This window comes from Silene latifolia, chromosome 5 (genome assembly GCF_048544455.1).
Source record: "Silene latifolia isolate original U9 population chromosome 5, ASM4854445v1, whole genome shotgun sequence".
NCBI lineage: Eukaryota > Viridiplantae > Streptophyta > Magnoliopsida > Caryophyllales > Caryophyllaceae > Silene > Silene latifolia.
Window position 1 is genome coordinate 8,778,380 of NC_133530.1, and position 24,238 is coordinate 8,802,617.

At 36.4% G+C, this 24,238-nt stretch overlaps 1 protein-coding gene and 1 long non-coding RNA gene across 2 annotated transcripts; one reads left to right on the forward strand and one right to left on the reverse strand.

Moving 5' to 3' along the window:
* The first annotated feature begins 1,615 nt into the window (after positions 1-1,615).
* On the forward strand, positions 1,616-3,012 carry LOC141655871 (uncharacterized). The gene is made up of 3 exons (XR_012548210.1): positions 1,616-2,270; positions 2,679-2,789; positions 2,915-3,012. It is a non-coding gene; the product is annotated as an uncharacterized LOC141655871 (long non-coding RNA).
* A 2,013-nt stretch (positions 3,013-5,025) lies between these two features.
* LOC141656648 (uncharacterized) lies at positions 5,026-23,464 on the reverse strand. The gene is made up of 17 exons (XM_074463611.1): positions 23,353-23,464; positions 22,308-22,804; positions 22,125-22,203; positions 21,724-22,029; positions 15,253-15,347; positions 14,966-14,997; positions 14,726-14,781; positions 13,397-13,425; positions 13,244-13,275; positions 13,091-13,146; positions 11,736-12,169; positions 11,579-11,657; positions 10,368-10,739; positions 9,680-9,774; positions 9,512-9,590; positions 8,647-8,914; positions 5,026-5,375 (listed from the first exon to the last, which is right to left on the reverse strand). The coding sequence occupies exons 1-16, from the start codon at positions 23,371-23,373 to the stop codon at positions 8,678-8,680; spliced, it is 2,499 nt and encodes an 832-aa protein (XP_074319712.1). The 5' UTR covers positions 23,374-23,464; the 3' UTR covers positions 5,026-5,375; positions 8,647-8,677.
* Between the last annotated feature and the right edge of the window lie 774 nt (positions 23,465-24,238).

The following is a 24,238-nucleotide window of genomic DNA, read 5'->3' on the forward strand; positions in this document are numbered from 1 at the left end:
TTCCAAATACCTAATAAATTTCGCTTTATAAATTTCAAATACTTGATATTTGATAATTTAAAATTACGTCGTCGGCAAATATTAAAGGCATCTAATAATATGTACGCATTTGTTTTATTTTTTTTTTATAGTGGCAACCACTATTTTGACTTTAGTTTAACACTATAGGTGATTTATTAATTTTATCGTGATAATTTTCATATATTTATTTTCCATGAAATATGTCATTTCAAAAAAAAAATGATAATAGCCGAGCTAAATGAACTAAGAGGTGTCATTTTAAAAAAAAATGATAATAGCTGAGCTTAATGAACTAAGAGAGGAATAATATAATTTGTTTATATATCTTAAGTGCATTATGATACGTAGTATACATACTGTTTATAGGTTTTACTAGTTCCAGATACCTAATAAATTTCGCTTTATAAATTTCAAATACTTGATATTTGATAATTTAAAATTACGCCGTCGGCAAATATTAAAGACATCTAATAATATGTACGCATTTGTAAGACTCGGAAATTATGAGATAATTATGACAAGGGTCTTCATATAATACAGAAAAAATTACGTTTGCATATAACTTGTAAAATATGAGACGCTTATGACAGGGGCCTTTATATAACATCTGAAACAGGGCCTTAAAATTCTATTGGCCGCCCCTGTAGTTCGCATTGGTTGTTTGGAACTTTGACTGATACGTAAATGTTTTTATTCAGGTGCTAAGCTATCTCAAATTGTATTCTATGGTGTGGAACAGATTTGATTCAGCTGTGCTTCAGCCACATTCACTTTCTCACTTCCGAGTTCATCATCTCTACTAATGCTCAACTCCTCGGAACTTTTTATGTGTGCTTAATTAAATTTCGCACGCCGGGCGCATATTCTATGTTGGATTCTGGAGATTTAGAATGTATTAATTTCATGTAGTTTATTTCTAGCGTGGATTGATTGATTGCTTTCTTGTTCTACATCTTAATCTGTCCTGTGGAGCTATGGAAACAGTTCCTGGGGCTGGGAACGTGTTGGACTTGCTGTTTTGGCAGCCTGAATTGGGCCAAAGGTGGTTTGCTAATATTGCTCAAGGTCTGATGTTATATTACATTGTTTATTTCCCGTCTCTTATTCCCTTTCCCCTTTTCTCCTTCTTGGCTTTTTATTTTAAAAGAGATGCTGCGTTTATTGGAGCTGATTGATTGATTGTTCGAATTTGATGTTTTTCAGCTTCCGGAGATCGATTTAATGGTGAGGTCTGATTGGTGATTGTCGGATTTTGATATGGTCTTTGATTCTAATAGTATTGATTTGCTATTGATTCATGCTCTCCATATTGAATTAGTGATTGCTAGACCTGCTATCTTCCCTTCAATTAGTCAGTACTCCCTGGGTGCTTTCACTCAAACCTTTGCTTGTCAAGTTTGTGAATTTGAGCTTGCTGCTGTTTCCATAGAGAACTCCGTCTCCCTGCCATCGCTTTCGATGTCATGGTACCTTCTCTACTTTTTATTGCTTTTGTGTAGTTTCAATTTTTGGATTTAATTTGACAGGTTTCGTATCTCGCTCGGTGACTTTACTAGCTAGCTTAATCGCTGCAAGTATCTGCAAAAATGTTCACATTGATGTGCGTAATGGTGAAGTTGTCTTAAACTTGTGTGTATACTTCATCACTCATTCATTTTCCATCACACTCTTCTTGTACAGATGAAGTATATGAAGAGTGTTCATGGTTTGATTCTTGTTTTGTCTTTATGCAGAACACCCAGAATCAGGTCCCTATTACTCAACTTACCCCATTTAGTTTCGGTAAAGCAAGTTTAGCCTCATAAAATTCTTGGTTTTTTGTACGTGATGTGGAATTTACAATATTGCTGTGGCAAGTGTGTTCTGGAAAAAGCGGTTCTGGTTAAGCAATATTCTGACCAACACTTGGACTAATCATTGCACCAGCACTTGGGGATTTACTTCAAGGTGAATTCGCACAATGATCGCAGTTAATCTAGATCGAGGATGGTGAGATATAGGAAGAGGATAACCAAACTATTATTGATCTGTTTGTTTTTTCATTGATTAGGAAAAACAAATAGTCTCCAAATATCTAGAAAAAGGCAATGTTACTTGTACCAGTGACGTGACGATGAGTATGACGACGAAAAAGGTTAAGATTTTATTGCTTTTTTGCTTTGATTGTGTTTATTTGAGTGGGTTTTGTTCAATTGTTATTGTTCAGGTGGTTAGGATGTTGGGTAGAAGATTGAAGGAGAGACACATAGGCATGTACTCATCTGATTAGTATTAGTTTACATTCGATTTTTGTCTATTCATTTCATCACCCTTTTCCCCCTGGAAGACTACTATTTCATCTTGGTTTTCTCCAGAAATTCGTACCAGTTAGCCTCCAATGGTCATGTGGTATCCGTGCTTGTCATGTGATCTATAGTATTGACTCTGTTTATCCCGCATTTCATCCTTTACTTTACGCTACTTTGTCCTCCGTCCACTCAATCCCCTTCTTTCCCTCTCCAACACCCATTTGCCCTTTATCAATTCCCCATTTCCTACCTCTATTTTACACTAACAATTCCATTTCTGCTGATGAAGACTGTATCCGGTTTATTCTTATAATTCAAGTTGTAATTTTACACTATCAATTCTTATTTTTACTCATCTTTACCATGTAGATTTGTATTCACTTGACCCTGTATTTTGTCCACGAGGATAAGATTCTAGGCGGCAGATGAGTTTGGCGGCGAATGTAGAGACACGGGTGAGCCAGAGCCGGTGGTTTTCAGGTATTTTGTTTTAATTTAGATGAACAAAATTTTCTTATCTTACTAGGAAAGCAAGATGAATGGTGAGAGTGGCTGCAAAAGCAATTTACTACATTTATCACTCAATTGTTCATTTCTGATTGTAGGGTATTGTGGTGGTGTTTTGCTGTTGCTGGAGCTTGGTGTTCATGGACTGGTTGCTTACAATTAGCCTTAGGGCACTTTGCTTCAGGCAATTCAGTATCATGTATGTGCTCGCCTATTCTTATATGTATACCATTACATGTGTTTTGTAACTTTCTCATTTGTCTGCTTTTCATTTTACTGAGAGGTGTCGTCATTTCTTGCCCCCAAAATTCCCATTTTAATTTCTCCTGATCATTTGTCCTTTCAGTCTCGGCTTACAGTTTCATTTTTTTTTAACACTCATTTTTTCCATGATCTTAGTTTGCTTTTCCCGGATATTACTTTATTTATTTATTCGTTTTATATTTGTGTGACTTCATGCAGTTTAGCTACAGTAAAGAAGAATGAATTCACTTAATTTTAAATTTTGTTACTCCCTTCGTCCTGGACATTTGTTTACCTTTAATTTTGGTAAAAAGATCACGGAAAGAGGAGGGGACCATGTGGTGGTTAGTGTATGACAAGTGGACTAATGGATGTATATGATCAAATTATCCATAGACGATCTACCTAATATAAAAAGGTAAACAAATGAATAAGACACCTCAAAATGAAATAGGTAAACAAATGACCGAGACACGGATCAAGTATGTTATTTGTTGTTTAATAACCCGAGTTTGTAGCTTTAGGAGGTTATTTTGCTGCTTCTTGTTGAGAATGGTACAAGTGTACAACGTATTCTTTCCCCACGTTTTCTTGCTATTGGTGGATTTTGAGGCAATAGAGTAGTGTATTTGTTATCGTTTTATCTTTTTTTTTCACGGTATAACCTCTTACGGTCACAAAACTTTTACACCCGAGTCTTAATACTCCCTCCTATTCACTATATTCTTCCCCTTTTCTTTTTGCACAAGAAATAAGAAAGTTAATTTGGACCACACAAAACACACTACCCCACATGCAATTTAATTTGGACCACGCAAATCAACCCAAAAAAAGAAATAGGGAAGAAAACCAGTAGTAACACATTATTGTTTCAAAAAGATGACTTTATATGACTATCCATACGTCCCAAAAATATGTAATAGCTATATTTGTGTTTGAATTTGACTGAACATTGTTTCAAGCAGCTTATGGGGTTATGTCAGTTTGTGAGTAGGAAAATTTATGAGAGGTGGGGGTAAGTAAGGCCTTAACAGGGGTGATGGTGGAATGAATAAGCAATACTTTACTGCCAATATTAATCATTAGTTTTATGCAGATGGAAGTGTTGATAAATATAAACTACAATTACGTGGATAGGTAGTTGTACACATGCACTTTTTAACTTTTTGATTGTTTGTTTTGGTTAGTATTGATTGATTTGATTATTTGCGGGAACCCCTACCGAAGAACTTTGCTAATAAAATCAATCTTTCTTTGAATAGAATCGTTTGGCAAAAGTCATGCTGCTAATTAGTAGATTAACCGAGAGCTAATGATGGAAATATAACAGGAGGCTCCATGGTGACGTGATGGAAAGAGCTATCAAATAATGTGATTAACAATTAAATAAGTGTTCTGTTGTATAATGTTTTATTTGTCAAGTGAGCTCGTATTTCAAAATGGTCAAATGCATAACTTGTTCCAATGTTTGACATTGCTTTGTCAAATTGTTTTAAAGAACATGAAGATGTTGCATTTTAACGATCATGCTTTTAGTCAGATTGTACATCTTTCCGACACTTGGAACTTCCAACAAAGCTAAGTTCCATACATAATTTCAGGTTAATGATGATGGTCTCAGAAAATGGATCGTATTGTAATGTTGTAGTTATTACCAATGATTTAGACTACCTTCTAACGGTTATGCCACCCACTAGAATTTGGGTTTAGAAATCGGTCAGGTTGTGGCGGCTAGAATCCTATTAGTAGCCACCTCCTAACCTCCCCCCTTAAAAGTTCATTAACACAAACCGCGTGCCAAAAGTAAGCAAGCGGAAAACGCATCATAAACATCGTAACAAGTGTGGTTACTACGTACATCCATAGGCCACAGTATCCATAGGCCAGACTATCCCGGTAGGGCGCGGGGCAACGACTAGTATATATATATAAAAGGTTGATGGAAGATGATGTAGAAGGTAGAAAATGAAAAATGGCGACGATGGTGATAGATACACTTTGATGCCTTAGAATAGCGCTAAACAGCTAATAAACTTGTGCCATTGCTCTAAGTTTAATCCTAGTAGAGCAATAAACCGTACCAATTCTAGGAGTGCAATAAACACGAGTTAACAATACAACTTTGAAGACTGCTTATAAAACAGTGAACCTAGTGGATTCATAACTACGCAATACCGACATTAACAATCTACGTTTATAGGGGAATTAAAAGAACACATTTTCTACCGACATTAACGATCCACGTCCAGAGTTCTCCGCTATCCTTTTCAATCAATGAGAATATAGTTCAACGGTCCAAAAACCAGCACAAATACCCTGCAACCAAGAGTAAAATTTTAGGACAAAAAGAGTAGACTTGAAGCAGCATACAATAATCTAGATAGAACGAGTCCAATTTGGTAGAAATAGGGTTGTTGCAGTTGGTAATTGCTTCTAAGAAACACCATTTAACGAGGTTATCCAACTGAAGGTCCTTTACCCTCGGTACTAAGAGCCCGTCTATATGAGAAGCAACCTTAATTATTCATTTAATTATATATTAATAGTTATATATGAATAGTTAGAAGTCAATCTCATATTGAGACGGTCTCGTGTGATTATTTGTCTACGTTCAGAACCTAAAAGAAGAGTCATGCCTCGCTTGTCTAGCACAGATTCTCAAATAAAGACAGTCTATGGCGTAAACAGCCTTATAATGTTGATGTACCGCATTTTTGCCATCAATATGCGAGGTTTTAATAAGGCCGTTCTACGCCGCACAATGGTCACATGGCAAAAAATAATATGTAGAATATTTAATCAGCATTTGTCAATCAGTCAAAACTGTAGTATCAGTCACAAACTATAATGAGACACAGCATTAGTTGTGCAAGTTAAGCATCGCCAGTCGCTACATCGCGCAGAATAGGCCGTATCGGCCGAATATAATGATGATGTCTTGGTGTCAACTTATTTTTGTGAAACGCATTTCTTTGCAGCATGTCAACAACCACCTACCAGGGTACTTTTCTTACTTTCTACCATAAAGCCAATCTCCATGTCTACTAAGAAATATTCTCCACATAATTGATCTAAAGTCGTAAACTGAAAATCATCGTCAAAATTTTGAAAGTTACCCTCAGCCTTTGCGCAGTTAAGCCAATTATACATACTTAAAGTTTCATTATATGACTCATTAGCTTGATTAGGCATAATCTTCGACACCAGTAGGACACCACCCAGACAGATTAAGGCCTTGTTTGGATAACAAAATAGGGGGAAAAGGGAGGGAAAAAAGATCGTTTCAAATCTCTCCCCCTTCATTTCCCTCCAAATCTTTCCTATTGTGGAGAGATTTTGATTTGCCTTGGAGGTGGGAAAATGGATCTTTTCAAATCTCTCCCCCTTCATTTCCCTCCACCCTTACTTACTATCCAAACAAGGGATTTTAAATCCTCTACTCTCCCTTCCTTTCCTTTCCCTCCAAATCTCTCCATCCAAACATATCCCAAGTCAAATACTCCAACCACCAAATAAAAGGGGAGGGTAGATACATTTGTTTACCTTTTCTTTTGGCCTATGTTACGTGTAGGCGTGTCTGACACGAAATTTCTAAAATTTTTCGGTCCGTTTTTCTTAAGACCATTGCTTTTGGTCTGAAATAAGACGGGTAACATGTCATCATTTTACAATAAAATGTTGTTATTTTTTGATAACATGTTACCATTATTGTTCACATCATTTTCAGGGTAAAAAATAACACCTCTAGTCATAACATTTTGTCAATTAATTGGTTACATTTTCTTAAAAAATGGCAACATTTTATCCGTCTGACAAATAAGACCAAAAGTGTCCGTCTGAAACAAGAATTTGTGAAAATTTTTACACATGCCGTCACAGTCAATGGTGTGTCTTACCTAACATAATGGACAGACGTCAAAAAAGCCCTGCAAAATTTTTTATAAAATAAAATAAACAATCAAATTAAAAAAAAACCCTATATCCATTAAATTTCGAAATCCAAAAAAACCCATAAAAAAATGGAAAATTCACGTGGTACCGCTAAACTATGTCATTTTGCACGTGGTACCCAACTTTTTAAGTATGCGCACAAACCTTGAGGTTTGATTTTGAAGTACGACATGCTCTTTTTATCGTTTTTTGAATCTTCAATTGAGCATAAATTATAGACCAGAAATCGGAATTGGCCAATTTTTTTACTACCTCTTGGAGATCTATAATTTGATAAAATAAAAAAATGGTCATTCGAAAATTTAAGATCAAAATTATGGTCGATTTTAGGTTTTCGTGAGAAAAAACCCTAGAAAATGTCAATTGATTTTTTTTTCTCAAATCGTAGATTATGACAAGAAATTGTGTAGAACAAAAAAATGGCTAATTCCGAATTCCGGTGCATGGGTTATGCTCAATTGAAATTTGTTAGAGCGACAACAAGGACATGTTGTGCATAAAAATTAAACGTGGAGGGTAACATGTACATAAACTAAAAATATTGGGTACCATGATTTTAGGGGTACAACGTGAATTTTCTGTAAAAAAAAAAACCTCAATACTTCCGCCATGTAGGCACTTTAAGCACGTGAGCCCCATTATGACACATTGACAGCTTGACACCCCAAATCCATTAAATTTCGAAACCCAAAAAAACCCATCAAAGCCAAGCCCTAATAATTGAAACACAAGCGCCGTTACACGAGACACCTCTGCCATAGATGAAGAGAAGAAGCTATATCAACGTGCCGACATTGTTTAACAAAAATGAACTCATTCATAGAGAATAGTGCCATGTAAGTTGTCGAAGCCTCCACCGTGTCAGTGTCGTGTCTACGTGTCGTGTTGACCAGAGTGTCGTAGTGTCGTAGTGTCGTGTCAGACATGGGACACGCCGGGGCACGCCTGGCCGTCGGTCGAGTCGAAGTAACACAGCTTTTGGCACAAAAAAAACTAATGACATAGGAGGGGATCATTTATGGGTGTAGTTAAAAGATGACAAGTAAATAGTAGTGCAATAAGATGATACCCGTAAAAAACCTTCCCATTATAGAAAGGTAAACAAATAAATAAAACACCCAAAAAAGGAATAGGTATACAAATGACCGGAACGAGGGAGTACATAATATAAATAATGTTGTCATAAGAACAGCTGCCACTCAATATTAAATATTTTTGTCAAACTAAGTTTTTCTCCGCTCAAGCACTTTCGATCTTATAATTATTTTTGAACTCGGATTTCGTCAACGTAGTCACTTTCTCTCTAAATAGTATTTTTTCTCAGTCTTCCTCTACTTCGCTTTTGTAATATATCTTTTACTCCTTGTTCTGTTTGTCCTTATCCTTTACTTTTTACAAACAACATGCTTCATAGATGGTTTACATGTATTTCAACCCCTTGATCATCCCCAAAAGAAAACTACCTAGCATCTTTCATATCTAGGTCTAAGTTAAATAAAGACAAAGGCACTCCAAGTTAAGGCTTTACTATTGTAAATACCAACACCAAAATTGCCACAAAAGTAAATACCCTTCCCAAAAAAGTTAAAAAGTGTATCCAATAATAAGGCAAATTGATACACAAAAAGAGACTTACTTTTTGTTGTTACCCGGTTATTACCCAGACATCACATACACCCGAATCCACCTGTTAAGGCAGCCACAATGGAAATACACTGCATGGGAGGACGATGACGACGCAACACATCAACTAGTCTTTTTGCTGGTATGAAAGAAGAAGCAAAATGTGCATGTATTTTCACAGGTGTATGGAAAGAACGAGCAAACACTGCAGACGAATAAGTGCCTGGTCTTGGCGGCATACTTAGAACAGCTTGTCTTGACAACTTACTCACGTCAAAAAGCTTAGAAAAAAAAAACCTGAATTAGACTCCATCCATATAATGTACAAAGAACAAAATTTGAAAAATTAGTCACACAAGAATACTACTCCGTTAGCTCTCCATTCAGACCAACTTATCATAGCTATCAAATGGCATGGATATATATTTTTTTATAAAATCGAACTCCTTAGATAACCTATGACGCTGAAAAGTTTAAATGAAAGAGGGCATTTTAAAAAAGTGAGCTAATTACCACAATCATTTTAAATATAAGAATTCAGAGAAATTAACACAACGTATTCACATGCATATCCAACACACTGTGAGCAACCTATCATCCACTGTTGCCTGTGTCATTTGTGTTCCTAAAATAACTCTAATTAAACGCTAATTAAATTAGTGGTCACGTGCTAATTATCATACGAAACTTTTCTACTACAAGTGATATAACTAGGCCAACTGACTCCCATTGCGGTTGTATCGTCGTAAAATAACTCGTCAAGATAAATCCACGTAGGTAAATATACACAATGACACATGTGACATGACAGTAGGAGACATGGAAACAAAACCAAAAGGTAGTCTGTCCAAGTATGATACAGGGTCAATAATTCCTACCTTACGACCACGAGAAGATTGTTCAACCAAGTTGAGATTTGCCCTTCCTAATACCTCCTTATGACCTTCAGAAGGATGTCTGCAAGAACCAAAAGGCCGGCTGTAAACACTTACTAGAATTGGCTTCATCCTGCCAGCTACTACAATGAGCAAAGGGTACAGGTGTACCTGGAAAAAGTAATAGTGACTCTTGAATATAGCGCATCAGAAATGCCTGCCCTGACAAGGAGCCATGAAATATGAGAGTATTCGCCACGAAAGCCCTGCACATCAATGATTTATAAGAATTAAAACTCATACAACTAATCTTTGTACAAATCATCATAAGATCATGATCACAAATTGCAACAATTATAATCCAAGATCATGAGAAAATATACAGTGATTAGGGATACAACTGATGTCTTACAACATTGTACATCACGTAAGAGTGATATACTCATATCTATTTCTTTAAGTGTTGTGTTGCATATTCATTATGGATTCAAGAATAAGAATATTTTGTGCAAGCCCTAGGGTGTACCTTTCTTTTAAAAGTGAGAAATTTTTGCCTTGAAAAGAAGCAGGAGTTACTAAATAAGCGTCGAATACTGACCAGCAAGCCACGTTCGGGTACATTTGGTTGGAGCAAATACGCGCACATTTAGAAGTCTAGCATGATTTTTTCCGTAAATAGGGGGCGGGGAAAATCCAATCACAAGTTCCTAGAGAAGACTTACTACTTGTTTGTAAGACGGTCTAAGGGTAAACTTACAATCAATTTGTCAAACAAAAATTCTTAGGACTTACTAAATTGATAATGCTATCACTTTCCGAGTTATAACTCACAATAAAAAAAAACATATAGGTAGATTACCGTATCTGGCTCCAATCTAATATATGCAGAAAGATAGTCACCTATCTTTCCAAATATATCTAGTAGTAAAAGCGTCTCTTTTACCACATGTAGATCCCTGTGTTCATACAAGTTCCCGTGCACAGTGTGTGCACTCGTAGAAAAGTGTCTGATGGTACCAGCTACTCCAGCTTTGTGAGTGAGTGAAGGCAAGAGCTCTTTATGGGCTAATGTCAAGACCTCTTTATGGATTAATGGCAAGAGCTCTTTATGGGCTACCATCAGCAATGCACACAACTCGATCATCTTTCCTTCTTTCAAATATAGTGAAAGTTCAAACTTGACATCTTTCATCTTCAGCACAAGCAACCTTATAGTCTCCAATATATTCCTCTGTCAAAAGCAATAGAAATAAGAGGAAGACACCATCGTATAAGAGCGATAACATTAAAATGTTTGAAATATATAGTTATGGAAGGATATTAACTAACAGTATCTTTGGTGAGGAATGTTTATAAGAGTGGTGGCATAAAATTTATACATATATGGGTAACCTAATGGCTTGTGAACACGTCAGTTGAGAAAATGTTGAGAAAGAGAACCAACAAGAGAAGAGAAAACTATGTCCAAAAGAGTAAATGGGTTCATTATCAAAGGAAAAGCAAATGGGTTCTGTGAACACAACCAAACAAGAAAAGCAACAGAAATCCATTTTTACAAAAATCAAAATTTACATAAGAGAAAAAAAAAGTGGAAAAAGCTGACGCTAAAGCCTAAAACACAAAAATCTATGATACAATCAGACTAACCAAATCAGATAAAAACTAACAGAGAATAAAATCTGGGATTTTTTACAACCATCAATTCAATATGATTACTCTTTAGTCTATATGCATACATACTTACACATCGATACATATATGTGGGTCTATGGATGAAAACATATAATTACGAATATGGGAGTACAACTAACAGGTACATAATAGCTCAATTATCAAGGCATTTTTTATTGGTCATTGGCTAAGTTCGTACTTATCGGGATAGAATTGGTCATATCAGCCAGGAATTGGTCATAAAGAATTAAAGACCTGCCCAGATTATCCTATCAACAAATTTCTGTGTGTGAGCACACGAGGATGGCGCGCACACATGCACATGCATGAAATGGATCAAACTCTATGCAACACGACAACAATATATTCCAACTAAAAGGTAGATCTGGAACACCATACAATCTCGCTGGCACAGAGAGACACCACAAGATCAATGGCGGACTTATTATCCTTCAAGTTTTGGTGAATAATATGATCCCTGTGCAAAGAGCAAACAATCACACCACGGAAGAAGAATAGAAGAGCAACAACTATAGATGTTTAGAGTAAGAAATACCGAATACTTTCAAGTGCAACATTGAGTGGCAATGCTGCCTCAATTTTCAATTCATCACAGTCTCTTCTGTCGTCAGCCAGAAAGCCATTTTCAAGAAATAGGGCAGTTAATTTAGGGGCTCCAAGCTTAGCAGCATTGTGTAAAAAAGGCCAACCGACATCAGTCAGGTCTCTAAAACTAAGGAAAGCATCAGTCTCGCCAGCAAGTACTGCAGCCACACAATTTGCACTGTCATGACGAAACATGAGTCTTCTCACGGTTTTTGGCAGATTATTCTTACAATCTAGGTTACCAAAGAATTCCACTTGATTCACAAGTATAACAAATGTATCTCTGTCATCCAAGCGCATGGCACAATCTATCTGATCATCAAAAAATCCGTGCCCAATATGCACATGTTCTATTTGATGGATGTCTGGGATAAAGGAAATACACTGCTCCAATAAAAATAAAATAAGATAAGAAAAAGGCATTAATGTGTAACCACACAAACATCTCATCAAGATCAAGCAATAGAGTAATTGGTGTGCAACAAAACAGCAAACGAGAGACAGCACTATCCTGCCATCAGCTTTTACGTACTTAGGTGATAGGGCCCAGAAAGGGCAGAAACTAAACACAGCTACTCTATAGATCACATGAACACAATTTAATACCTATGAAATACACTTAACTACAAGCCTTTAACTGTGATGCAAGATTCCACTTTACATTGCAGTGAAGTTGTCCCATCCCGTAGCCAATGAATGCAAGTTTTTAGTGCAATAGTTAGTACCTTCTACGTAGTAATAGACTAAGAGTTATATACGGGTCCATGAGCATCATTGCAGCAAAAGGATCATGATCTATTTGCTCCTCCCTATTAATAACACAGGAGAAGGCAAAATCTAGAAGAGTCCAGACAACACGTATCAGTCATGTTTCATCATAGAGAGAAATTTTTGCTGGACTATAATGAGATAGCAGCCCTCACTGTATATTTTGTTGATACTCGGACTCGACATTAGGATCAATGTTTCCCCCAACTACCCAAAATAGTGACCAGCTATGATACACGGACTCGACATTTACCCCTCCGTACCCGTGTCCGTACGACCCGACACGGGTACGGACACGGAATCCATGTCCGGTCGCCCAACTTGAAAACGGACACCTCTGTAGTCCAAATCGTCACCCAAAATAGTGACCAGGAAAGGGGTGCGTAGGACCACTCCTTTTCATGCAAGATTTGGCATGTCCTTTCCCAGGATTAAAATTAACCCAACCATATCAATTATCAAATCAAACAGAAGTCAATAGACAATAAGTGAACATTGCAAACAGATTTTATTGCTTACAGTGATTTAGGTGCTTACCTCAGAATACATCAATTTTGATCTCATTTTCTTCATAAGACGTGCTTCCAGTAGAACTGTTTGCAAAAGAGAGGTTAAGAGATTTCTATGATTGGTTATTCACTTAAATGTTTTCTCGAGAATTGGTAGCTATGCTTGTCAGAATTGTCTCACCTTTATCCCCTATTCGAAGCTGTGCTGCCCACCTGGTCAATTGTAATTTACTCATTAGGTTAAGAAATAGTAACATTTATCAACCAAAAATTAAAACAAAAATGCGGAAAATATCAACCAAAAACCTCAAGCAAAATTCACAATTATTTTTACCAATCTATTTCAGCTGAGAACACGCGCTTCTGCTCCACATGTAGTTTCATGTCAGTGAAAAAGTCAAAAGTTAGTATTTACGTTAAAGAAAAAAAGAAGCCCACATAACAAAAACGAAATTGAAAGCAAAGGTAAAGTGTCGTTTCGATATCTGCCCTTCTGTATAAGGCAGCACTAACAAGTTGTCGCTACAAAATCACTCAAGAAAACAAATTATATTCATGTAGCTTGTGTGCCCTTTTGTATAAGGCATCACTCAAGTTTTAACTATTCATTAGAAATGTGTGAGTGGGTAAGTAGGGATTAGAAGCATCTTCAAGGTTGCCTCCCTAAACCATCGTAGTACTGAAGGTTTAGTCGAGAAACAGAGATGATCAGCTGCTTGGATTAGAAGGCGCAAGCCGCAAAGAAGAGACAAGGGCACGAGGTAATGAAGCACATAGTGCGAGGCAAAGGCGTGCGCCGTAGGGACACAAGGCGCAGTCTTTTTACAAAATAAAGTTTTGGGCCAACTATACCCTTTTTTGGATTTTAAAAAGGGATACTAGATATAGAAATAACAGTTGGGTGTCTAGAGCCAAAGGAAGGGCGTAATAAAGAAAAGAAATGTAAACTACGTTGAAGGGTGGCTCATTGACCGCGCCTTATCCAAAAGCGCTCCTAAGGCGCCAAACCGTTTTTCCTAGTGCCTCAGCGAGGCTTAGCCTTAGGCACGCCTGAGCCGCATTTTTTAAAACTAAAAATTCAGCTGTGATTAGATGCTCAACAAATAATGCATACAACTCCGACAAATTTTCAAACCTGCTCCAAAGTCCAGACACGGGAAATCAAGCACGTCCCCTTACAAGGTCAACGGACTATCTGGGGATAAAAGCCTAAAAGTAGAATGCACCTCTCATTGTATTTTATTGATGAGGACAAATTTCAGCTCATAATTCTTTTCATATACTCCCTCCATCCCATTCATGGTATCCCCAATTTTACAGGTCATATTTAAGATTTATGTTGTCAATGGAATGACGGGGGTATATTTCTTCCCAAGGGACAGTATGGAATGAGGGAGTATATAACATGAATGCTTCTACAACTTCCCCCTAGAATGTTTCCACAACTACCTCCCCTATAATGTGGAAAGGGGTGGTAGCAACAAACTCTTTTCGTGATAGATCTGGGCATTTGGAAGGTTATTTCCCAGAAATAGAAGTAATCAAAACATGTCAAATCAAATGAGAGTCAAGTAGTCAACCCATGAGAGATACACAGCATACGAACTTAATTGCTCAAATACTTAGAATGTGAAAGCTAACACGTAGTGAATTAGGTACTTACGCGCGTAGTCGGGGTTTTTAAACACTTCTTTTCCACAAGAGATGTCTCCAAAAAACCTGTTTGAAAAATAGATGTTTAGAGACTTCTATGGTACGCTTGTTCTGCTCCCTTAGGTTTTTGTACAAATAGCATACTCACACATTTGTACTGTCAATATAGTTGAAGCTTTTACTTTAATTGTAAAAAGAAATTAAAAAATAAGAACACTATTGAAAGCTACGGCTGTCAGAATTCTCTCACCTCCACTCCTTTGCAAGAGCTCAGCTACAAACCTAGTTAATTGCAGATTACAATATTCTCATTAGGTTGAGAAACAATACTTATACAATAAAATATTGCTAGAACAGTGACTTTGGTAGTGTTCGGCAAAATAAATAAAGACAGCAAAACGCAAAAGAAAAAGAACAGTATATTTTAATAAACTAAAGGTGGCATCCGACAAAATATCCTAATCAGAATATAGAGGTAATAAACAACCAATGCCCTATAGCCAAAATTCATAATTAAAAACTATCCTTATTCTTTACCTATCCAAGTCAGCTGAGACCATATGGGTTCCCTTGTCATGTAGTTTCACTTCCGTAAGAAATTTATACGCTACGTCAGGTGGAACCACCTCATCCTGTGAAACAATTGTGAAAAAAGTTAAATTAGTATTTTTATAAAAAGATGCAATAGTCTCGAGCTACACTATATACAACAGAAAATTAGTAGGGAGAAAAAACTGTCCTTGGGATTTTTTTTATCACCTGGAAAGATGGTTTGAGTTGAAAATTAGCTGGATTCGTTTTTACTAAATTACAATTTATGAGTCTCTCGCAAATCCTCTATCTATTATCATCTAATAGGCAAAGGGATTGATGCAGTCATGTATTTTTGTTTTAACGTTTACCAAACTTAGCCAACGAGGGCCTGTAGAGACAAGAAGCAAGACGCGGTGCGTTACCCATCAAGTATTGTTTGGTATTTGTTTAATCATTCTAGCCATTTATTGTTCAATTACTCATAGTTACTCACTTTCTTGTATGTCCTCCATACATCCTATCACTTGCAACAATGATACTATGTTGGAAAGGGAAACTGCATCAGATAAGTAAAATTATCTATCATAAAAGTTAAACATACTGAGTTTGGTTTGAGTAATAAGATTGGCTTGTGTTTTTTTGTTATAATATTAATTAAATTGAGAATCAAGACAGAGGCATGATGGTGTGAAATCATAATGCATTAGTCTTACTGCATGATGATGACAATCATTCAAGTGAATAATACATGTAATAGTTTTTGATGTTCATGCTATTCCATTAAACAAATGCGATGGTGGCTTCCTGAGTGAGCGGGGTGATTAATGATAGCAATAGGACCGCCCTTTGATGACAGAATGAGCTTGAGGGTGGATCGCTGACTGACTGGCTGGTTGGGTTGAACCTTGTTTTCTCTATTACATTGGTATATGCATCTGTATCATAGACGTATAAATGTTTATTTATTGATCAACATGTATGAAGTTAAGTAGTATGTTCATTAAAAGCTATGTTGATGAATACTAGAAGTCGATTACGAGGGGTAAAATGAGTTAGTGAATACAGTCGTATAGTATTATTGCGATATGTTTAGTTTATTTTGCACTGTTGTATTTGCGATTAATGAGTTGGATGACTTGTGAGATCACATATTGTGTTAATGTTACATGATCATCGATGATGAAATTGTTGCTTGTTAGACTATTGTTTGTCAAATAGTAACCACTGCCTAATATTAGAGTATATATGTGAATCCTTGCCATTTTAATTATGGTTCACGGAAATGTGGGTGATTATTAGCAACATGTGGGTATACATATGTAAGGCCCGAGATCATGGAAATTTGAGGGGCTTAAATCTTGATAATTACTCTCATCATTGTAACACTCGAATAATGGTGATTTGCTCACTTGTTTAGTGTGTTGTTTTGCTACCATTGATTTCTACCTATTTTGTGAAATGGATATATGAATCTAATCATGGTGGCTTACTAGTTGATATCTTTGCAAGATCAATATAGTTTCTACTGGCTGTTCCATTTGGTACTAATAAGCATGACATAAGTTTGCGATCAAATCGAAAAGAAGAAGAAAAAAAAACACTAGCGGCTGTTGTGTATGGTAACATAACTTTGTGATCATTATTCTCTGTTTGTACTCCCATGGCGTCGAGTGTGGTGCTTTTAACCAAAATAATTAAAGTGGTATCATTACTCAAGATTCACATTTTATTGTATTTAGGTGGTGTTTGGCCTAGCTTTAAAAGTGTTCTTGCAATTGTGAAAGTAGAAATTAGGCCAAACACTATAAATTAGGGAGGATTAAAAGTGTTTAAAAAAAGCCAAAAGTTGATAACTAACCCAAGGATACCAGGGTCGGGGTTCGCCCCCACGAGCCACGACCCAGTTCGGTCGAACTGAATCTGGGTTCGTTCGCGAACGGTCCGGCGGAATTCGTGGACCAGGTCGGTCTTTCCGGCGAACCCTTGTCGGAAGAATAAACAAGCCCAAGCGAAGCAAAGTGGGATAAAAATGAAGTGTAAATTAATGTTAGTATGGTACCTTGGATTGTTGGACGCCATTGTTGAAAGGATCTGATTCCATGAAGAAGATAAGTCCGCGAAGGCCGAAGCTTTAAAATTTCGAAGCAATTATTGGCTTGAAAAAAGGAATATGAGGAAGGGAGTTGGAGGAAGATGAAGATTGAAGATGAAAGGGGGTTGGACTGTTGGAGGAAGACCGAAGATGAAGCAATTATTGGCTTGTTGTTTTTTTTTTTTTTTTTTTTTTACAAAACATGAGGAAGGGAGTTGCAGTAAGATGAAATTGAAGATGAAAGGATAAAGATGATGACGGATGACCGATGACTTTGAAAACAGTGACTGACTTAGTCAGTCTTGGAAAGTGGGATAATATTACTCTTTTGTTTTTAGTGGTTGAGGGGGTAAATAGAAGATTACGGAATTTATTTGTTTTTAGTGGAAAGTGGGATAACTTTATTTTACATTGTTTTGGAATTTGGAATTTATTTTATGTTATTTAAAGAAAGTTATTTTTGGAAAGCGAACCCAATTCTGAGCTTTAATACACTCTTCCAAACCGAGTTCACCATAAGTAGCGAACTCCGAACTCGAACCGGACCGAATCCCGAACCATGTAACCTTGAACTAACCCCTAAAAGTAGAAGTAGGAAATTGTTACTTCTCCTTCTACTTTTCACTCTCATGCCTAAAAAGTAGTTAGGCCAAACATAAATATATATTAAAAAAACGTTTTTACAAAAGTTTGGCCAAACAACCGAAATTTTTCCGAAAAGTAACTTGTGAATAAACTCATTTTAAAAAGAAAAAACTATTTTACATAAGCAAGGCCAAACAGCACCTTAATGTAGTTGAAAAGTTGAGTAAAAATACTACTCATAGTAGTACTCATGTTTGGCAAACATTAGACAAGTGTGAAAGTATAAAAATGAGTCGTGATTTATGGTCTATCATATGTCGGTTTTCTTCAATTTTAGAAGAATGGTTGTATGCATATGGTAAATGGTTATTTTCTCCACATGGTAGTTTACAATCAAGTGAATTATGGTAACGGCCGCACCAGTGACGTCAAAATGTGGTATATAAAATTTTTAAAATGGGATGATATCAGTTATTTTGTGAGATCTCAATTCTAGTTGATCACTTTGCATGAAGGATCAATTAGGGACTTGGTTATAAAGTTGGTTGACAGGATGGGTTGAAGACTCGAATAAATCTTTAACAATAGAATATCCAATTCAACTTGCATGTTGGGTAAGGTTGAAGTCTATCTTCTTATTTCATCTTTTGAAAAAGTGTAGAAATGACACGATGAAAAAAATCAACCTATTTGAACATGAAGTATAGCTCGTCAAATGTTCATGAATAGATATAGGACACTAGGCTTGTAAATAAGTGTCGGTTTAGTAACTTTAGAAGTAAATTTAATTTATGTGTGAATTATCTTTCATGCATTCAAAATGTGTAAAAGGGTCTAATGATAAAACGGCAATCACAATCTTCGTGACATTTCATCTATACCTATGTTACTCCGACATAGGTATGAAGTATCATATCCGATACGTATCGGAGTATCAGACACGTGATTTTGAATTTTAATAGATACGGGAATACGGTCAAAGGAGTATTTTGACTATTTTTTAGACACGGATACGACACGTCTTATTTATTATATACATATATTCTATTTTTTTTTCCATAAATTGGGAAATTATTAAAAAAATGTATTGTAGACTTGTGGTTTGTATGACATGTTCTGAGTTTTATAAGTGATATATACGTGTAATAGTACAATTTACAACTTTAGTAAATGTGAGGAGTAAAATATTGTGTTACAGTCCAACTACCCACTAACTACCCACTGACCCACTTGCTCTTCTTTTCCTAAAATTGAAACCCTAATGTGCAACCCACTTCCCAGCCGCAATACTCATTTTTTCACATTACACTTTCTCTATCTTCTTCTTTTCCCCCTTCTCGAGTTCTCGTTGTCTCCTCCTCACACCCATATTGCTAAGTTTTTGAGGTCTTCTCCTTCTCCCAGCATTGATTACATCCATGAATGTAACCAGATCTGGGTGAAGGACCAGATCTTCATATTTGAAGAGCTTCGTGAGAGCAACAAGGTAAGTTTTCTCATTCATTTGGGCCGTGACCTTAGTCGTGTCCCATTCCGGCGTGTCGGGGACGTATCCCGTCATATCCCGTATCGTATCGTATCGACACGGGATACGCCGATGTCCGACGTATCGAAGTAACCATGATCTATACAATCTTATTAAAAGGTAAACTTAAAACACCGATTAAATGCCACCTAGCATTAACAAAAAGTCATGTCACTTCCTACACATATTTGTCCGACTCATACTAACTCAATATAAATATAAATACTCCATAATTAATACTCCCTCCGTCCTGGTCAATTGTTGTCGTTTGGTTTTGGCACAAAGACCAAGGGAATGGGAAGGAGGGCAATTATAAGATGACAAGTGAATGATCAAATTGCTCATCAAATGCAATCCTAAAATAGAAAGGACAATAATTGATTGAGACATCCAAAAATGGAATAAGACAACAAATGACCGGGACCGAGGGAGTAACTCCTTAAGAGAATCGAAGAATGAAGAGGTAAGTGAATGGTTACAAAGGTTTTAAAATAACACTCGAAAGAGGATAAGGCAAGAGTTATTAGACAAAATATGCATGCACGAATTAATTGCTCTTTTAATAAAAGCTAATAATAATCCATGACTTTAAGTATGCACCTTGGTATATCGTCTTTTAAATACTCTCTCATATTCTCTAAGATCTTCCACTTTTCCTAAAACGACAAATTCACAAAGATTTTTCCACTTTCCTTATTTGTCAATAACTTGTAACCCCACATTCTCTCTCTTACTTTCATTTACATTCACAAACCACCATACCACTAAATACTTGCCAAAAGTAATGTGGAAGAACTTAGAAAATAGGAGGGAGTACCTCCATAAAATGATATGATTCCTACCGTTTTCATTCTATAAATTGTCATCTTTAAGGTGTTTTGCACCATAATTTTTTTTTATTTTATGATTCTTGTTATTTTGTTTATAAGTTTAAGCATGTTAATTTTTATTTTCTCTTACACTAACAATTATATGAAATTTCTTTATGTGATTTACAACGGAGTCAATAGGTGGGTTTCAATTTTTTTCTTATACTATGTAATTTCTTTATTGGACATAATTGTTATCATGGTCCATGTTTGACAATGTGTGTGATGAAATTATTTGGTAATGCAGAGAAAAGCGATGTCGCCTACGCATCATGATACCAGTTACGAATTCATATTTAAAACAAGGTGCAGGATTATATGGAGTAATTAAGCCATATACGACTATGCGGGAAATTAACAAAGAACAAATTTAAAGAAGGTTGATAATCTTCTTTCGTTTTCACAATATCCATTCATATCATTCTTAAATTTCCCACATTTCTCATTTTTGTCCATATAAGCAAATGACATTTGGGTGTTTGACTTCATATATTTCCAAGCGAGAGTCTTAGTTAGACTAACATGCATGATACGGAGTATATCTTTCTTATTTTCCTTTTTTTTCAAAGATGAATATCACGTTGTAGGAGTTTAATAAGCATTATAATCATAATTTTTTGTTTAATTTCTTAAAACTTATTTCACCACGTTGTAGCTAGACTACCCTTTGATAAAGCAAAACGGCTTTTGGGGAAAAAAAAAACAAAGCAAAAAGGTTAAAAAATCAATTTAGAGTAGTGGTGTGTATCACCTTCGCATACATATAATTACTTACTATTATCAGATGAGAATTCAGATGCTTAATAAACACGACTATCATTTTATTAGTAACATTCGAAGATAATTTCAATGGTAATATAAAACGGCAATCACAATCTTAATAAACAAAAAGCTATACATGAGGACAAAACTAGCCCGTACAATGCACGAGTATCAAAACTACTTTACGCATAAATTGGTAATGTTAGTTAGCTTATACAAATCTAGAATTATGCTTAAGTGGGGGTGGAGGGGTTTTGTGGGGGGGGGGGGGGGGATGTTGGTGATTTAGGTGTAATTACCGGTTCATTTAGCATAGCATAACTCGGGGTTGGTTCATGGATGGGTAAGTTCGGGAAGTAGTCGCTTGCATAATTATTTACGAATTTATGGTATGGTTTTTCATTTCGAATTACTATGAAGGGATTAAATTTGATCTTCTGCATCTTGAACAAATTAACAAGCTACATACAAAAACTTAAAGTTATATCTATGTCTTTGTGTGCAGAACATAGTCTTATCTCAATAGAGCACTAATGAATTGTTCTATTAGGAAAGCGAAGTTGATTGGGTGTGGTTTTATTATTGTCAATTCCTATTCCTTACAATCTAATATCTAACGTACTAGAAGTGAGAAATCATACCTCAACCATTAGAGTAGCACGATTTTCCTTAAGAAAATTGGCAGACCTCTCCACGAGACTAAAGGCCTGCCACATAGATCTCATAACTTGCTTTTTCTCCAAATCTGATTCTAGGCCATGTTGTAACCCAATTAACATGGGAATTGGGCTACTATATATGTCGTCACCAATCACCAACTTGTCCGAAGCAACCATTAGCAAAGCAGCCAGCTTAACAAGATTCCATTCCTCTACACAGCAGACACCGAGATTAATAACCTGTTTTGTCCTTGACACCAGCAATTTGATTGTATCAAAAGGCTCCTTCTGCAAAGCACAACAGTATATTATATTCCGTATCAATCAGGACATTAATGTGACTGAAATCAATCAATCAATCAACCATTAAATGAGATTTTTACCAACTCCTGAAGACGGAATAAGGAAAAGAGCTTGTGTACAGATTCTCCAGCAGGAAAGTCTCTCACGATTTTATGACGGCTACAAATCAGAAAGCAAAACCAGAAGGGCGGGTCATGATCCGAAATTCAATAAAAAGCGTCAAAGGAACCATAAAAGCAAGGACAGATTAGTTAATCAAGTACCATAAAGCATCTAGAGCGAAATTAAGTGGAAGTTGTGAAAGTTCCACTCTGGACTCCGAACCATCGCGACTGGGGTTGGCACCATGTTGTATAAATAACTCCGTTAACCCATAGCATAAAACTTCAGCAGCGATCCGTAATGGGGTAGGAAAATATTCTTCAAATTCATCTGCAAGTGGATCAGTTAATAGTTGTTCATTCAGATCCACCGTTGGCAATACAGTTTCTCCATTAAGCAATGCAGTTGCACAGCCAATGGCACGACGATAACATAGCAACTTCAACAGTCTCGTCTGGAAGTCGTTATAATTCATAGAACTATAGTCAAATTTTTGTCTTTTCAAAAAAGAGACAAATTCTCGCTTATTATCAGTACGAATGATGGTTTCCAATTGTAAACCGACTCCAAAATCTTCTGTCCGGGTTCTTAGCAAGGTGATAAATTCAGGCTCATTATCATCATCTTCTTCCCATTGTATTACTCCAGGATCCTGCACCTGAAACAATCAAACACGAGTTGGGTCAATTTGGTTTTCGGGTCATAAAATATATACTCCCTCCGTCCCGGTCAATTGTTGTCCTTTGGTTTTGGCACAAAAACCAAAGAAAGAGGAGGGGGGCAATTACTAAATGACAAGTGGATCAAATTGCGTGTGAATGATCAAATTGTTCATTAAGTTCATTCTTAAAATAGAAAGGACAAGACAACAAATGACCGGGACAAAGGGAGCATTTATTAATAATTGGTGGGTAGGCGGGTATGACATAAAACCCACCCCGCCCCACCCTCACCAATGACGGGTGGAATTTTTGTACCCGTACCCGCCCAACTGGGGCGGGTGCGCGGCGGTATCCACTTTACCCCCGCTGACATCCCTAGCTGCGGGTCAAGCTTCGTCTACATAGCTGCTAAGAAGCTTTGAAATTCGAAACAAATCTAGAAAAAAGAAAGTCGATTTATCTATTAAGGATGAAGAAAATTAGGGTTTGGGTTTTGATCTAAAGATAAATATATAAAGCAGTAAGAATGGAGTAAATAACTTACCTTGTTGGGAAATTCATCCATGGTTTTGGTGGCAACTAGCCCAGGTTTTAGATTTCAATGGAACAAGGAAACACAACGAAGGACCAAAGAGGAGAAGAACTGCGAACTGAAAGACCACTGGTTTAAGGTTGTCAACTTTAATTTCACTTTTAGCTCCATTCAGTTCACTTCAGTTCAGATCGGTCTAATTCAGTTCAGTTTAGAGTAGTTTATTTCAACATTAATATTATTATTTTTAGGCTGATTTGCATATTACTACCCATTATAGTTAAGACTAGTTTTTCTTGTTGCCACAGACCTGATATTAAAATAATGTATGATAAATTTCACAATAAAATGGAATGTAAACATATAGTACATCGTTCATGTCTAAGATTTTATGTATACCGCATGACCAACAAATAATCTCGTTAACATAATATTGACATAAGAATAAAAGAGTGTTTGATTAATAAAATACTTTTTTTAGGAAAATAAAACAAATATGAAGTTTATATATATATATATATATATATATATATATATATATATATATATATAGAAATAGGATCTCGTGCGAACCTAAAGTTCGGTGCGAAATCGTGCGAACTAATTTAAAAACCAAAACACAATAACGCTACACTCCTCATATACTCCGTATAAACAACACAAAGTGACAAACCTATATTACCCCTCGCTTCCCCTCTCTCTTCAACCATCACCACACCGCCGGCACCGCCACTAATCACCCACGACGCGCCTCCCGACCACTCTATCTCCGGAGATGCGCCACTTCTCTCCCTTATTTCCTCTCTAATGGTTTCCAACCCTGCGATTCACCCGCCGTCGTCGCCTGTACTGTATCGAGGTAAGTTATCGGCTTATCGCCGGAAATGCGCCGTTGTCG